Here is a 17,748-nt window from a genome sequence, read left to right as displayed (position 1 = left end):
TGCATGTTAATGTTAATATCATTAAAACCCTAATATTAAACCCAACATTATAAAACATAATATTAAATCAAATATTAAGCCTAATATCATAAACGCTAATTATAAACCCAATATTAAACTGTAGTACTAACCCTAATATTATACATCATAATATTAAACCCAATACTATAAACTCAATATTATACCCAATATTAAACCTAATATTTTTTTTTTCACGAAATCGGGTGCTGTATGTATTCAAAATAAGAAGGGAAGACTAAGCTCCAACAATACAAGAGAAGAGCTCATAGGATGAGCTTGCAGCTGTATTACATTGAAGGATTCCGCTGAAATTCTTTCATAATCTACTTGAAGGACTCTAACACAAGTGTAAATTCGGAAAAACTGAAACAGTAGCAAACTGACTTTACAAAACATCTAATCTATGCTTATGTGATTGATTTGTTGAGCAGTGGAGTTCTCTGGGTGGCTATCAACTTCTGCGATTTTTATGCTAGAGGAACTGGTACTTGGGGCATTGATCTTGTCCATCATATACCTGAGAATATCAACAGATTCCTGAATGTGCACACAGGTGTTTTTAAGAGAGTTGAATTGCTCCTGGAGAGAGGAGATGCAATGAAGGAAGAGGCTGATATCAGCTTCATAATTTGCTGAAATGATCCTGGAAGCAGCTTCGATTTTCTTATCCAAGAGATGCTGGTGAGCTCTAACTTGCTCAAGTTCTGCTTGCAGGTCACGGCAATGGAGACAATCTTCACTGCGGTCCATCCAAAGAACTTCAAATTGGACTTGAAATGACACTGAATGAAGGCTCCCATAGGCTGAATTGATGACAATGATAACCAATATGTTAATTAGAGTGGCAGGGAAAAGAGTAGAAGGGGGTCTGAGGAAATTGAAGACAAAACTGAGGGGAATTCCAGATTTTAAGATAGAGACTAAAGCTGAGTGATAGGAAGCATAGTAAGACAAAGGAGGATTTCACTGAGGCAAGTTGGAGATGCTTGTCAACCCAAAAAGGGAGTATCGGGCAGGAAGGAGCCTGATCGATGGAGGAATCACAGATCTAGAAGTCAAAAACCAACTGCTAACCAAGGGAGCGAGAGAAAAGGGATAAACAAATGAGAAGAGGGGAAATTGCAGATGAGAGGGAAGCTTCCCATGATAAATAACAGGTGGGCAGAGACCCAAAGCATGCCAGATCACGTGAAAGGATCTAGGTCGTTCACAAAATCCAAAGGGGAAGAAAGATTTAGGAGATACAACAAGATCTACAATGGGATATGAGGGTATTATTGGTTGATTGCAACATAGGGCCTCAGGATTAAAGAAGATTTGGTCCGGGTAAGCTTTGACAGGAGCACAAATCATTTGACATAAACAGTTTAAAGTAATCATGAAAATCAAGGGAGGTATTGAAATGAATCTTCATTGTTACAGAGCAAGCTTCCTTTGGGCTGAGAGCAAGCATGAATGGCCCGTTTGTCAGCCTCTTGGTTGATGGATCAAAGGATGTGATAGAATTGGAATTCCTTATCATGGTTAATCAATACTTTGCATCTGTTGATGATTTGCTGCAAGAAAATATTAGAAGCTTTCTGCTTGTTGTTCATTAAATTAATAATGATAGCAGAGTCACCGGAGATGAGAGCGTTTTTGATTCCCTGTGTCTATAGCTGAAGTATGCCTTGGTAGAGGACCAGAGACTCAGATCTGTCGTTTGAGAGGATCCCGAAACACCATTAAAATGAGACTAAGGGCTCACCAAAGGGATTGAAGATAATGCCCCCTGCTCCCGCAACTCCCGGATTAGATTTAGAGGCACCGTCAAAAAACGAGTGGATGTTACTTGAGCGAAGCCAATTGTTGAAATCGATCTGCTTTAATCAAATTTTCCATTTGAAACTATTAGCCTTGCCCAGATTGTTGCAGGAATTCACTGTTAGGGGAATACTTATATTTTCTATTAGATTTCTGATCAAGTTTTTTTCCTCGGCCCATAGGCTAGATATATGAATTTTTTTTGTGAGCTTAGAAGCAATAGTTTCAACTGCCAGACTTTTTGCCTTAATACAGAGATGCCTGATATAAGTCTCTTTATCTCTAAATATCATGTTGTTCTGAGCGATCCATATCCTCCATAAGATAGCAAGAGGGGGGGCCTCCCACACTCTCTTAGCAGGATTATGTTTCATGGATTGCTAGGGGTAATTTCTTTTCCAGTTGTTTAGAGCTTCTCCAATAGATTGATGAGAATTCTAGATGAGGAGCGCGAAAGGATTGATACTACTCCAACAAGAGACTGTGAAAGGCCATGAGATAAAAAGATGTTGTATAGACTCCTCTGCATCTTGGAAATTAGGACATCTGGAAGGTCCAACAATGCCTCTTTTTTTAAGGTTCTCTGCAGTGAGAGTTTTTTCTTTCAAAAGTGTCCACATGAAGAATTTAACTTTAGGAATTGCTTCTGCTTTCCATACAGATTTCTAGTGTATCCATGTTGGCGATGGCTATTCCTTGCTATTCAAATAATCATACCCTGCTTGTATTGTGTAGCTAGTTCCTGTAGGGTCCCATCTGAAATCGTCCTTGTCATTTTCAAAGGTGGGAGCAATGTTGTGCAGATGTTTACAGAAGTTATCAAAGTTGCCTTTGAGTCGTTGAGGGATGGGAGGAAAATTCCATTGCATCCAAGCATGGGATAATGCATCCCATTGAGAAATTTGGTTTAAGTTACATATCCCTTTACTTTGGAGGAAGAGTGTTATTGAATCCATACCTGGGAGGCTGTTGATTGGCGGATTTCCCATGATTTTATCAGTGCCGATGTTGACTTCCTTACCTCCTTTGGGCACCTTAGAAACGTTTTGCGCCATGAAGGTGATGGCTTTTTTACATAGCTTCCAAATCTTTGTGCAGTTTCTGTTGGGGATCTCAGCTTCAAGAAGATGCTGCCTTGGTTGGCTGAGGTATTTTGCCTCCAGGACTTTTTTCCACCAGGCTGTTTGGTTTTCAATGAGTCTCCATATCAACTTTCCTCCAAAAGCTATATTCATGAGGGTTGGGGATCTAATGCCAAGGCCTCCTTTCTCCTGGTTTTGTATGACTTGTTTCCATCCAACCAAGTTGAATTTTTTCTTCTCATTTTTCCCTCCCTGCCAAAGGAAGAATCTGAGGATACTGTCCATTTTACGGTGGAAAGAAGCTGGAGCCTGGGCCAGGGAAAATTGATAAAGGGGGAGGGAGGAAAGACCCGATTTGAGAAGCACCAGCCATCCAGCTGGATTGAGCCAAGAGGTTCCCCATCTCTGGACTTTTCTTTTCATTTTGTCTAAGGTTAATTCCCAGACATCTGCCCTTGCATTCCCAATACTCACTGGCATTCCCAGGTAGCTTAAATAGTCCCAATTTAACTTGCAAGGGACACAAAATATAGTGGCAATGCTTTGAATCATTTGAGCTGAGGCATTCCATCCGTAAATGCAGCTTTTGAGATGGTTAATCTGGCCCCCTGAATATCTCATGAATTGATCTAGCAAGGATTTGAATCTTCGAGCTATGATCGTAGTCGCCCCTCCCAGCAGCAGAGTGTCATCAACAAATTGAGAATGGTTGATGTTTTTCACTCCATCTTCAAATTTAATACCAGTGATGAGACCTGCCTGCCTCTTATGGTCAAGCGCACAGCTGAAAGACTCTGCCATTAAGAGGAAAAGATAAGGGGATAAGGGGCAGCCTTGTCTTAAACCCCTTGAGGATCAGAAAGAAGGTCCAGGTCTACCATTGATAAGAGGAGCAATCCAAGGTCCAGAGATATAGGCTCTTATAATATCAAGTAAGGAGGGAGAAAAACCAATTTTCTGAAGTACAACAAAAAGAAAGGAATGCCTTACCCTGTCAAAAGCATTTGCCAAGTCCAATTTCAGAACGAAGCCCTTTTTTTTCCTAGAATGACTAGAATGAATGGCTTACTGAACCAATAGAATGGAGTCGGATATTTGCCTGTTAGCCATGAAGCCTCCTTGCTATTCTGAAATTAACATCGACAGAAGAGGTTTGAGATGGGAGGCAAGGATTTTTGTGAAGATTTTATAGGAGGAGTTGCATAAAGATATTGGCCTAAATCGGGAGAAGTTAGAAGGGCGGTTCTCCTTTGGGATGAGGGCCATGTGTGTTGAATTTGTGTAGCCTCCTATTTTACCTTTCCTCTGAATCCATTTGAAGTACTTTGTGAGATCCTTTTCTATCGACTCCCAATATTCTCTATAAAAACATATTTGGAAGCCGTCCAGTCCGGGTGCCTTGTTGGGCTGAAGACACCAAATTGCTTCCTTAATTTCTTCCTCTTTTATCTCTTCTGTCAACCTTTTATTTAAGTCTGCTATGATATTTGTTGGCAAATGTTGCAAGAGGTCAGCGTAGGGTTCTTCCTCCCCTGTTTCAGTTAGGAGCTCCTTGAAATGGTCTGAGGCAGCACTTTTAATGGCTATTTGATCAGTGTGTTGGGCCCTTTCATTGTCTATGATGGCCGTTATGTTGTTTTTAATTTTCCGAACAGTGGCTTGCTTATGAAAGAAAGAGGTATTCTTATCTCCGCTTTTCAGCCAAGTTTGCCTAGATTTTATACGTCATTTTTCTTCCTCCTCTCTTTTGATGCTGCATAACTGATTATAAAGCTTTTCTTCTTGAATCTTTTCAACCTGATGATACTCTTGATTTTCTATTGTAGAATGGAAATCTTCAATTTTGGCTTTCACCTCTCTTTTTTTTCCCTCTGGTTCATCATACTGCGTTTTGGCCCAATTTTTGAGCACTCTTTTCACATTTTTTAATTTGCTTTCCCATATAAATCCTGGAGATACTTCAATGTGTTGACACCAAGTTTCCTGTATTAGGCTTTTGGCTTCTGGATAATCGCTCCAAATGTGATTGTACTTAAAGGGAAGAGGCCCAAGAGTGTTGTACGAATCAATAGTTAAAATAATGGGATAGTGATCTGAGACAGCGAAGGGCAGAATGGTGACGTTGACAGCTAAATATGAGGAAAGAAAGGAGATGTTAACCAGAAACCGATCCAGTCTCTCCATAATGTTGCTGCTACCCAATCTGTGATTATTCTAGTTGTATTTTCGGTTTTTTGGTATGATGTCAATTAGATCACTGTGTTGCATTATTGTTTCCAACTAATTTCTAAATCGATCGGGAGTGAAGTTGCCCCGACATTTTTCATTGGCATGTAAAATCAAATTTAAATCGCCCCCTAAGATAATATTGCTATTGTCTTCTTCTGTTATGTTCTTGTTGAGGGAATTCTAGCAGATTTCTTTTTCCCTATAATGATTGCGGCGTAGAAGTTGTAAATTAAAATCTGTTGATTGCTCTTATTGTTCCTGAACACTGTCTTTATCCAATGTTGTTCTATTACTTCAGCTTCCCTGTTCCACTCTTCCTGATTCCAAATAGTAGTAATCCAGCCTGAGGCACCTCTGGATTCACATGTGCATCTTGTATAACGCTTATGATGGACAATGATCTTATCAATTTCTGACTTTCTCTATTTTGTTTCCTGCAATAAGATAATGGATGGTTGCTCTTGATTTATAAGATCCTTTAAGGCATTGATTTTGGAGGGGTTCCCTAGTCCCCTGCTGTTCCATGAAAGAATTTTAATCATTTCAAAAGTGTGATTCGAGGAGTTGCTCTCCCTCCCTTATCTTTACTTGCTGTTTCTTTATCTATTGATCCTTGTATGTATGATTCTATAGGATTCTGGAGTCCTAGAGCTATGTCTTTTTGAGCGTTCTCATCCCTGTGCTGTTTGGAAGATTTTCTTCCCAGCTTCTTTTGACCATCTAGAGAAGACCCATGATCTTTGGAATTGCTTCGAGTGATTCTAGGAGGGGAAGGATCTGATGGGAGGGAGGAGGGAATGACCAAGATACGGGGAGAAGAGGGAGGCTCAGATTGAGCAGGGGAGTCTTCCGGAAGGGAAAGAACATGAAAGGGATTTGAGGAGGGAGAAGAAGGAAGGGGATTCAGCTGGTGGGTAGAAGATTGAGGAGCTTGAGGGGAGGAGGGAAGAGGGGGAGAGGGTGGGGCGGAAGGATTGAGTGAGATGGGAGGGTTATGAGAGGAAGGTCCAACATCATTGGGTAGCTTGTGGCTAGGGGCTGTTTTTTTCTTTTTGATTGTTTCCCATTGTTCTTCTTGCAGATTATTGTCAACATTAGAAAGCTTAGAGCAACGATTAGAAACCTGACCGTACTCATGACATACCTTACAATTGAATGGGATCTGCTCATAATCGAGCTACTCAATGTGCGACCAGTCATCAACTTTAAGCTTAATGGCCTCAGGAAGACCTTTGACTAGATCCACTTCAACGCAAATTCAGGCACAGGCCTGCATATTATCTCTTGGCTTGCTCCGATCAATGTATTTCCTGACCGCACTTCCAATGGCATGAACTGATTCGTCTCCCCAGCAATGCAATGGGAGATGAGGGAGATGAACCCAAACATGAACCGCATTTGGGATATCGAGCTCTGGATCGAAGTCCAGTGTCCATTTATTTAAGTACAACCCTCTGGAATCCATGAAGTAAGGTCCATTGTGGAAAATCAAATCCTTATCTTCCCTTGTCTCAAAGTGGAAGGTGAAGTAACCCTTCCCACAAAATCTAATAGAAATTTTCCCTTGTATTTTATCTGTCCAGTTCCTTTCCACCCACCTTTGAACTATTTTTGGTGAGGGCTAGAGACTTGTAAACTTCCCTATAAGTCCTTTTTCTGCAAGAGCAAGAGTAGCCATTCTTGACAAAGTAGGAGGGAGAGATACTTCCTGTAACCCCTCGATTTTTTTAAAAACTTGGAGATCAAAGGGTGAGTTCACTAAGGAGGAAGGGAGTTTATTAGAGCTAAAAAAGCTTGCTATTGTGCTACCTCCTCCGGTGGAGCCTCCGAAGGGGCCATTTGAGCTAACGGAGGACAAACTCAAGCGGGTTATAGAGGCTGGCAGGTAAGAGCCTTCAGAGAAGCATTGGTCCAAAGGAGAACAGGGTGCGGGGGCTCCGGAAGCCCAGCAACAGGGCTGCGAGGCGGGGGCTAGATCAAAGTTGCAGGGCCGAAGGAGGGCAGGGTGCGGAGGCAGCGCGGGAATGAATCTCTTCATTAATTAGGGGTATTTAATATTAAACCTAATCTTACAAACCCAATACTCAATCCAATATTATAAACTCAATATTAAAATTTAATATTAAACTCAATATTATAAACCCAACATTAGCCCCTAATATTAAACCCAATATTATAAACCCTAATATTAAACCCAATATTATAAACCCTAATTTGGTAATGTTGTAATGTGACGTTGAATAAATTGTAATGTAATGTAACATTGTGACAATGATTGTCACATTGGTTGTCACAATGTGACATTCGATAGATTCCTATATCATTCCAATGTCACAATATTGAACCCAATATTATAAACTGTAATATTAAACTCATTTTTATAAACCTTGATATTAAATCCAATACTATAAACCCAAATATGAAACCCAATATTATAAACAAGAATATGATAAACCAAATATTATAAACCCTAATATTGAACCCTACATTATAAACCCTAATACGCCACTATTATAAACCCTAGTTTTGTAATGTTACAATGCAACATTGACTAAATTACAATATAATGTAACATTGTGAGAATGATTGTCACATTGAGACAATGTTTGTTGCAATGCAATGTTGGATATAATTATATACCCAATATTATAAACCCTAATATTAAACCCAATATTATAAACTCGATATTAAACCCTATAATAGAAACCCTAATTTTGTAATGTTGTAATGTGAGAATGAATAAATTGCAATGTAATGTAACATTGCAAGAATGATGATCACTTTGATCATGATATTGGGACAATTTTGTCACAATGCGATGTTCGATATTTTTTGTACCATTCCAACATCACAATATTAATCCCTAATATTAAACCCAATATGATAAACGCTAATATTAAATCAGTATTATAAATCTTAATATTAAACCCAATATTAAATTGTAAAATTAAACCATGTATTAATAACTACATTATAAACTCTAATATTAAACTCAATATTATAATCCCTAATATTTAACCCTAATTTTGTAATGTTGCAATGTGAGGTTGAATAAATTGCAACGTAATGTAACATTGCAATAATGGTCGGCACATTGATTGTCACATTGCGACAATGTTTGTCATAATGTGATGTTGGATATATTTATGTACCTAATATTATAAGCCCAAATTATAAACCCTAATATTAAACCTAACATTAAACCCTAATATTGACCCCAATATTATAAACTCAACATTGTACCTAATATTATCAACACTAAGATTAAACATAATATTATAAATCCTAATATTAAACCCAATATTATAAATACTAATATTAACCAAATATTATAAACCCAATATCAAACCTTAATAATAAACACTATATTAAATCATAAGTTTGTAATGTTGCAATGCAATGTTGAATAAATTTCACTATAATGTAGCATTGCGACAATGATTGTTACATTGATTATCATATTGCAACAATGTTTGTCGCAACGCTACATTAGATAGATTTTTGTACCTGTCCAACATCATAATATTAAACTCAATATTATGAAGTATCAAATTATAAAAACTAATCTTATAAACCCAACCTTATAAGCCCTAATATTAAACCCAATATCAAACGAGTATTATAGGCTCTAATATTAACACAATATTATAAACTCAATATTAAAGCCTAATATTAAACTCAATATTATAAACCCAATATTAAACCATAATATAAAACTCAATATTACAAACACTAATTTTGTAATGACATAATGTGACGTTGAATAAATTGCAATGTAATGCCGCATGTCACAATGTTTGTCACATTGCAACAACGTTTGTCACAATGTAATGTTTGATAGATTTATATAACATTGCAACATCACAATATTAAACCCTATCATTAAATGAAATATTATACCCTCAGATTAAATATTACAAACATAATGTTTGTCACAATGCCACGTTAAATAGATTTATGTACCATTCCAACATCAGAATATCAAACGCTAATATTAAACCCAATATTATTAAACATTTTTAAGCATTGACTATGGTGACCATAGTCTGACTATGTCATCATGTTCACTTTACGTATGTTAAGCATGATATCTATGGTTAACTATATGCATGTTGAACATGGTTAACTATAAGCATGGTTGACCATAGTTGAATATGGTCAACCAAGGATGACTGAGGATGACCATGAGTGAACAAGATTGACTATCATTGACTATGATAAATAGATGTTTCATTAAGGTTGAACATGGTTGACTATTGATACATTGAATGCAAAGGTTGACTACAAAGGTTAACTATATTTGACTATGTCATTATGTTGACTTTGAATATGTTCTATGGTTAATTATAGTCATGTTAAACATAGTGCATATAATTAATAATGGTTGAATATGATGTTCATATTGAGCATGTTTGACCAAGTCAATCATAATTATGATTTGTTAATATTTATATTAATATCTTATTAAATTATTAATAAACTTTAATATTAATTATTAAACATTCACATTCATATTCATATTAATATTAATTTTTGTAACACCTCTATGTCACTGCTTTTTAGGCAGTATTATTTTTAGACATTGAACTACCACTAGATTTAATGGTGAGGGAAGTCATGATGAGGCTTATGTAATGATGTAACTATATTATTATTGAATTAATAAAAAATTTCTTGGAAATATTCAAGAAAGAGCACTAAAGTGTAGAAGACTACTTAGTAGCTTAGAAAAAGTTGTGGTCGTCAAGTCCACATGATGGACCTTCCCTTAAAGTCTCCTAAATATCCCTAGGAGGAAAAAAAATGAAAGAAATTAAATTAACATAGTGGGAGAGAAAATTTATTTTAATCACTTAGTTGGAGATAAATACTAAGCGGGGTAGAATAAAGCATTGTGCGAGAGAAAAGTGGGCTTTAAAGAAAAATAAAGGTATATTTTTTCAGAAAAACTAAAACAAAAAGGCATAGGCAAAAAGGTTAGAAGACCTTAAAGAAGGACGTTGCTAAAATCTACTCAGGGAAGAAAATCTATATAATAAACAATCTAGGAATCAAAGTGATTATTGATTCCTGAGGGCAAGAAGTTCTTAGCTCGGGGGGGACTATTGGATATAGTTCATGGTTGGGTAACACATGCTCGACTCCTGATTATTTTTCTAGTGAAGCTTATGGTTAGAATTATGGTTGTATTTTTTGTTTATGGTTTAAGGGTGACTAGACTGATAGGCAATTTAGATTTTATCTTATTGAATGATAATTGAAGGAAACCATAGTTTAGTGAAATAAATATTATCTGCATGTATGTTGATATATTTCAATTTCATATGTCAAACTAATAGGGGTATGTCAAAATCTCTTTATGAAGGCACTATAGACAAATTGTCCAAGTGTTGAATTGTAGAAGAGTGGTCCTTTATGTGTAGATATAAATAGGAGATTGAAAATGAGTTAATTTTATGAAATTGAAGAGAATCAACAAGTTTTGTGAAAGCCATAAGTAGGAATTATACATATTTATACCAGGTTCTTATGCATGCATACAAATGACTATGGAAGAATGACACCATTCACTTTAAAATGGAATTGACATAGTCCCTAGGGTAGATTAAACTTCTTCAATTAACATAACTAAAAATTTACTATGAGAATTGCTCGTAAACCAATTATGTAAATAAGTTAATTGTCATGGCCGAAGGGGATATGTAATATTGAAATCCATAGTAGCTAAGTGGAATGCGAGTGATTCTCCACCTATGTTGTTGAACACAAATTTCTACATATTCTTTTGGAGGGAATAATTCTAAGGAAGAAAAAAACAACAGAAATTAACTCTGCAATATCTAGGCAAGACGATCAAGTAGAAATTTCGTAATTGTTACAATCTAAGCCTACTGGAGTGTTGGGTTATGCACCCAGAATTCAAAGAAATAGAAACATAGAGGTCGATATCACCGACATATTCATAGATGTTATTCCATAAGTTATAGTGTGTTGGTATTCAAAGACCGCGCATAAACATAGATCTAGATGAAGGTTACGAATCGACAAGTGACCTAGAGAGTCAAACTCCCAAAATACAATGTATTAAAACTTATGCAATAGCTTTTACAGGTCTGTATGACTGCATACAAAGAGAGGAAGCCCAATTAAATACATAAAATGGCAGTCGGTTGTAAATGACATCAAATGTATAATTCTTTTGTGAAAGGAAATAAAATAGTCATAAGATAACAAATTGGAGGATGGTAAACATAAGGACTCTAAAATAATTTAGAACCAGAGGTATTTATAACCATATAGTGCCCATTACGATATGAGACTTAAGGAAAACTAGTGTTTCACTTCTTGTCCTCAGCATGGGGGCTTCACTAACGAAGCAATATAATATCACGTGCGTTCATATTGGGGTATAAAAAATAAGAAAAATAGAAAACAATATATTGACTATATAATAGCAGTTAGAGGGGTATATATATATATATATATATATATATATATATATATATATATATATATATATATATATATATATATATATATATATATATATTATACAAAAAAATGGCCAAGCTAAGGCAAAAAAGAGGAGGGAGTGTCATTCCGTGTGAGTGACAGTGCACCACCAACACACTATCTATGTTGTTGGGCAAGAGCTCTATTTGTAGTCCAAAAAGAGGTAGGAAGTATCATGGTCGTGGGAGTAATCAAAACATATTCTGTTGGGCTAGATTTCTATTCGCAAAGTTTATTCGGAGGCCAAAAACAAGTGGGGAGTATCATAGCTCTTGGGAGTAATCCACCGCACAACCTCGGCTCTGTTGGGTTAGAACTTTGTTCGCAACAACAATCTCCTCCATTTGGGCCTTCTCCACCCCCATTTTAGGATTAATTCTCGTCAATGGAGTGCGTTGATGTGATAATGGGGAAATCGTTAGTGGAGTGTGTTGATACGATAATGGGGAAAGGGTCAAGGGTATAAGCATAAGTTTCCTTTTCTTGGGGTAATCAGATAGAGCATAAAGCATCTAGGGTAGGTTCCAAGAAAGTTGTGAGCATCATAGTCTTTCTCATCCATCTAGAATTTTGTTTTATCTGAAGTGTTTGGGGCTACAGAAGTAGCCACGGTGGGCCTGACATATAATAAAAAAGGTTTTTTTTACTCGTGTCGAACGTTGACAAGCAATCTAGGTATTTTTCATCGTTTTCATTTTTGGGGCTAAAAATTCATTATTCTGGTGCTTTAGATAATGATTATGATTTTGTTCTTTTGTTCTTTAGATAATGATTATAGTTTTGTTGTTTTCGAATGAACAAGGCTTTGTTGATGAAAATTCTTTCATATGGTGGAGAAGGTTATGTTTACTCTTTTCCTTCATGAATGACTAGTCAAATTTTATGAATCCATCGATTGGTGTTTCACAAGAAATAAGATGGACCTTTCATTCCCTTCCCCACGACCGCCTTCTAAAGATAGAATCCCATTTGGCATCAAGAGATCTATTAGAGTGTGTCCTACCAGATATCCATGAATCCTCTCTTTCGAGAAAAACTACCACCTATGAAAGGGTTAAGCACTTCTTCCGTAAAATCTAAAACTTCACCGTTGTGCTAGCTCTAGCCATGGAAAATCCAGATCCACTAAGTTTCTAGTGTTAAGCATAACGCTATTTGCTATTCGAATAGATACTCATTTAATACCAGGAATTCTCACCCTAAATTAGGGGTATTCTCTGTTTCATATGAAGAAAATGATCAAATTATCATGTAAGTCACATTTGTAGAGTATGCTTAATCACCTTTAGAGAGATTTTCTTACCTACCAATAGGCATGGTGATAGAAAACAGATCTCGTGATCAAGAAATACATAGGCTCACTTAAGATCGACCAGTGTAACAAAACTTTCAATTTCTCCAAACATGCAAAAGAGAATGGGTGCAGAAGAGGAAAAATAAAGGCATAAAACATACACGAGATGTTAGATGTTATGCGGATGAAAGTTGGACTCTAAAAGAGTCTTGATAAAAAGTTTAAGCTAAAAGTAACATTGTTGGGAAAAATGTTTCAATGTTTTTACTTTTATTCATCTGTAATTGTCAACTAATGGAATTGACACTAATACCCAAGTAGCAAGTTAAAAAATATGGAAGCATCATATTCTCCACACCATAATCTCTTGTACGAATTTTGAAGTCCTTGAAAATTCTTTAAAATGGTAAAATCCTCAATATGCTTTTCGTAAAGGTTGAAAATGACAACATTTGTCCAGCATTTTCTTCAACACAGCTGGAGAACACAATCCCACTTTTGTTTGCCATTTGATGAAAATCCTCTGGTATATCAAAGCTCATTATTAGGTTATTCATCCCGGCCATGGATTCCTTATGTGCACTCATTGGTAGCTCTCCATATGAAGCTGAAACAACAAAAAACATTTTTTCCAAGGATAGAATTTTTAAATCCACTGAGTTTGAATTTGAAACAACACGTCGCATTTTTTCCAAGAGTGGAACTGATAAATCCATTTAGTATGAAAGTGAAATGACACACTGCATTTTTTCAAGAGGGTGGAACTGATAAAGATACCTTGAATTTCATTCTTGATTTATTTTTTCTAACAACTCTGTAAATATTTTCTCGAAGATCAAGTTATTGAGAAAGAATCAAATAGATATGCCCTTTTTCTTCCATTACAACTTAATTGCAATCATTTTCTTGCAAGAAGCTAGCATAATTACTTTTATTTCAAAGGAGATCTAAGGCTTCCACAAAGCCAATAAAAACCCCATCCTGCAAGACTCACAAACATGGAACGTATGAAAGAGTTATAAACAACATCTTCATTCAAATGAATGAATTGGGAAAAAAGGAATAGCCTGAAGATATCAAGCTAGACAGAAAAAGAATGTTGAGATCCAACTTGCATTGGTTAACTAAAATGGCCAAAGTTGTATTGAAAGATGGGCACTATATTCATCAAACGTTTAAAAGGATTAAGGAAGATTCATGTGGATGAACAACTTTGCCACATTTAGACACAAAAATTAGTAGTGGGAAGCTTCAATCCTAAATTGCAACTGCAAAATAACAATTTAAAATAAATACACTGCTTGGATGTTAGATATATACAAAGAGGTATACAAGCAATGTTCAAGGTGGGATTACTCGGTTTCCCTATATGGGCATATGATCAAAATTCTATAGTGATGGAATATTTACTTTCTCAAGAAAATGAGATCCATTTACCTCAACACGTCCAGTTGATTGATGAGTCTCACAGTCAAAATATGAATATTCAACTATCTGCTATCCACTGGGACAAGTATGCCATTTTTTCCAAGAGGGTAGAACTGATAAAGAGAGCTTGAATTTCATTCTTGATTGAATGTTTATAAAAAATTTGTAAATATTATCTGGGAGATCAAGCTATTGAGAAATAATCAGATACATATTCGCTTTTTCTTCCATTACAAATTAATTGCAAGTATTTTCTTGCAAGAAGCTAGGATGAGTACTTTATTTCAAAGGAGATCTCATGCTTCCACAAAGATAATAAAAATCCCATCTTGTAAGACTCACAAACATGGAATGTGTGAAAGAACTACAAATCAAATCTTCATTTAAATGACTGAATTGGGAAAAAGAGAACAACCTGAATATATCAAGCTAGAGATAAGAAGAACAATGAGATCAACACTGCCTAAATAGTAAAACTTTATACATTCATCATTTATTTAGAATTAGAGCATAGAATTTGTCTTTTACATTGATAGAGTTAGATCCAACTTGCATTGGTTAACTAAAATGGCCTAAGTTGTATTGAAATATGGGCATTATATTCATCAAACATTGAAAAGGATCAATGAAGATTCATGCAGATGAACAACCTTGCCACCCTTGGACATAAAAATCAACAGTGGGAAGCTTCAATCTTAAATTACAACAGTAAAATAACATCCTAAATGAAATAGATTTCTTTCTTGTTAGATATATACAAAGAGGTATACAAGCAGTGTTCAAGGTGACAATACCTAGTTTCCCTACACGGGCATATGATCAAAATTCCACATTGCTGGAATATTTACTTTCTCAGGGAAATAATTTCCAATTGATATCAACGCATCTAGTTGATTGATGAGTCTCACGTTAAAATCTAAAGATTGAATTATCTGCTAGCTACTGGGCAGAAATATGCCATTAATGTTTAGGATATACCTATTCTTATACCTCGAGATAGAGTTTAAAGTGTTTCTTCCCTACTCCAATCGAGGTTGCAATCAAGGAAATGTTCTCTTCTATTCGTTATATAATAGTTGTTTTGGAAGAAATTGAGTATTTTTGTTATTTTGGATTTTGCAAAACTGTGTGTGATACATATAGGTGGAAATCCTATAGAAATTTGCAAACTCATCCTTTACAAGAACTCTTAAAATAATATGGATAGTCTAATGTCACTTGGCTCAACCCCTTGCACTTAAAACCTACTTGATATGTTGCATCTTCCTCAAAGTTATCAGCTTCCTAGAATCTCCTGTTTAGGAATAATTCCATAATTAGATTTAATATTGAGAATATTCACCCTAACAATATCAAATTTCCTTACATGAGGAAAGGGATGTTGTCATTTCTCAGCTAGATTACTCATTGTAGAGAATTATTGTCTAATAAGTTCCTTAGTGGCATTAACCATCTCAAAATGATGTGTTTTCTCACACACACAAAATATGTGCCGATGTGCCTTGGTCAGTTCTCTATAAGGGAAAAGAAAATAGGAATTCATGACTTTTGAGATATAAGGAGACAAGTCTTTGAGAATAAATTAGAGACAACCTTCAACAAGTTTTATGGACCCTACAGAATTAGAACAAATCCGATTGATGTGGGTAATTCCTTAGACATTTTGAACAAAAGAAGACTTCATGAGATCTTCCACAATTCCTATTGAGAAAATAATTGAGGTAGTAAGTTTGTTACTCAACTATAGGTCCCTCCACAAATGAAGAGCACAATCTCATACTATTGGGATCATAGGACATTTTGGAGGTGAATGTTCAAGGGTACCGATATTAAACTCCATCTTAATGGGCACAATAGTTCCTCACCCACTACATAATCAATCCAACCGTAGCTCAACTTCATTATAACTAATTGAAAAGTACTTTCTAAAGTAAAACAACTTGGATTTCAAATTTGATATATTGATTTCCATGTAGCATTCTATTTCTGTTGCGTCATTAGTTGCAATAGTAGTTCCATCTTAGGTAACACAAATTGCATCAAAAGAGAAATAAATTGTTACCCCATAGCTATCAATGTTTACAAAGATAGACTCACAACAACCATCGATGCCTCTCACAATAGCGAGACAATAAAATCCATTAATTGACTTAACAAATATTAATTAAAACTACAAATCCTTAGCTTTTTCTTGTGGAACCTATGGGTCTTGTTCATCATCACTCACATCACAAAGACCTGTGACAACTCCTCTTCTCTACGTGGCTTCCTTGATGTCCATCCTCCCTAACATGGCCCTAAACAACCTGGTAAACTAATTAACAAGATCTCTTCATTGTCCTCAACCCTAGACTTGGTATTCCTTTGTATAATACAGTATAGTATAAATCTGAAATTGTACACTGTAATTCGTAAAAGGCGTAGGTATGTGTTATACACCACATAAGTTCTCGTCAACATGATAGCTTAAATAAAAAAGGTTAGAGTTCAATCTGGCCTTCCAAAAACCAGGTCTTAATCAATATATAACATGAAAATACCATGCATTGAGGAAAATTATTGAATAGTGGAAGTACAAAATATAGCTTCCAAAACTAATATGTGGAAAGCAACATCAACACTTTTGTGTTTTAATTGTTTCTTTGCTCACTAAAATATTCCAAGTCCAAATCATAGAGATGAAATCACATTTAAAGCTAAGTTTATTTTCTCCATGAAAAAATAATCCAATTTTGGACATGACACAGAGAAAAATCCAACGAAAGAAGGATATAAAGCCAACTTAATGCACCTTCTCCCCCATTTCTTGTTTATAATGTTTATTGGAACAAGACTGGAATTTTAATAACCGGAATGATGTGTTTTTTGGGCTAGTTATTCTCCTTCCCTTGATAGGGATAGGTTGATTTGCTACTTATCATTCCTAACCATTAATTATGTTAAAATTTAATTGATATAGTCCTAGCCACAACCTAGGAGTTGTGTTAAACTTTCATTGATCTATTGGTAGATTACATCTCGCTTGAAACTTCTGCAGGTCTACAGCTGGACCATATCCCATTAGAAAATAGGGGAACATAGTATGCAGGCAACTGAGTAGCTCGAGTTTGGTATAAGTAAAGAAACTTTCTCTAATGTACTTCTAGACCACAGTCTAACTGACAATTCTGCTAGTCTACAGCTAGGCCACATCCCTTCGGAAAACAGGGAAATGCAGCATGCAAGCCACTAAGCAAGTCAATCTTGGTATAAGCAACAAAATTTTCTATTGACCAACTGTTGGACTATTATACTAACTAAGAATTCTACCAGTTTAGAGATGGACCACAACCCATCAGAAAATTGGGGCAACTTAGGGTGCAGGGCACCAACCAGCTG

At 35.8% G+C, this 17,748-nt stretch overlaps 1 protein-coding gene across 1 annotated transcript; it reads right to left on the bottom strand.

Moving 5' to 3' along the window:
* Positions 1 to 417: 417 nt before the first annotated feature.
* LOC149148696 (uncharacterized) lies at positions 418 to 3,707 on the bottom strand. Its single transcript, XM_089442255.1, has 2 exons — positions 2,783 to 3,707; positions 418 to 824 (listed from the first exon to the last, which is right to left on the bottom strand). The coding sequence occupies exons 1-2, from the start codon at positions 3,705 to 3,707 to the stop codon at positions 418 to 420; spliced, it is 1,332 nt and encodes a 443-aa protein (XP_089298381.1).
* Positions 3,708 to 17,748: the final 14,041 nt, after the last annotated feature.

This window comes from Pinus tabuliformis, chromosome 9, assembly GCF_031772625.1.
Source record: "Pinus tabuliformis cultivar Carrire ecotype Pingquan chromosome 9, CPIR1, whole genome shotgun sequence".
Classification (NCBI taxonomy): domain Eukaryota; kingdom Viridiplantae; phylum Streptophyta; class Pinopsida; order Pinales; family Pinaceae; genus Pinus; species Pinus tabuliformis.
Note: the sequence above shows the minus strand (reverse complement) of the source record. Positions and strands in the feature narration are given on the sequence as shown.

Coding starts and splice junctions, on each gene's coding strand:
- LOC149148696 (XM_089442255.1), bottom strand. CDS start 3,707: ATGGCAGAGTCTTTCAGCTGTGCGCTTGACCATAAGAGGCAGGCAGGT. Junction 825..2,782: donor GCCAATCAACAGCCTCCCAG/GTATGGATTCAA, acceptor TCATCAATTCAG/CCTATGGGAGCCTTCATTCA.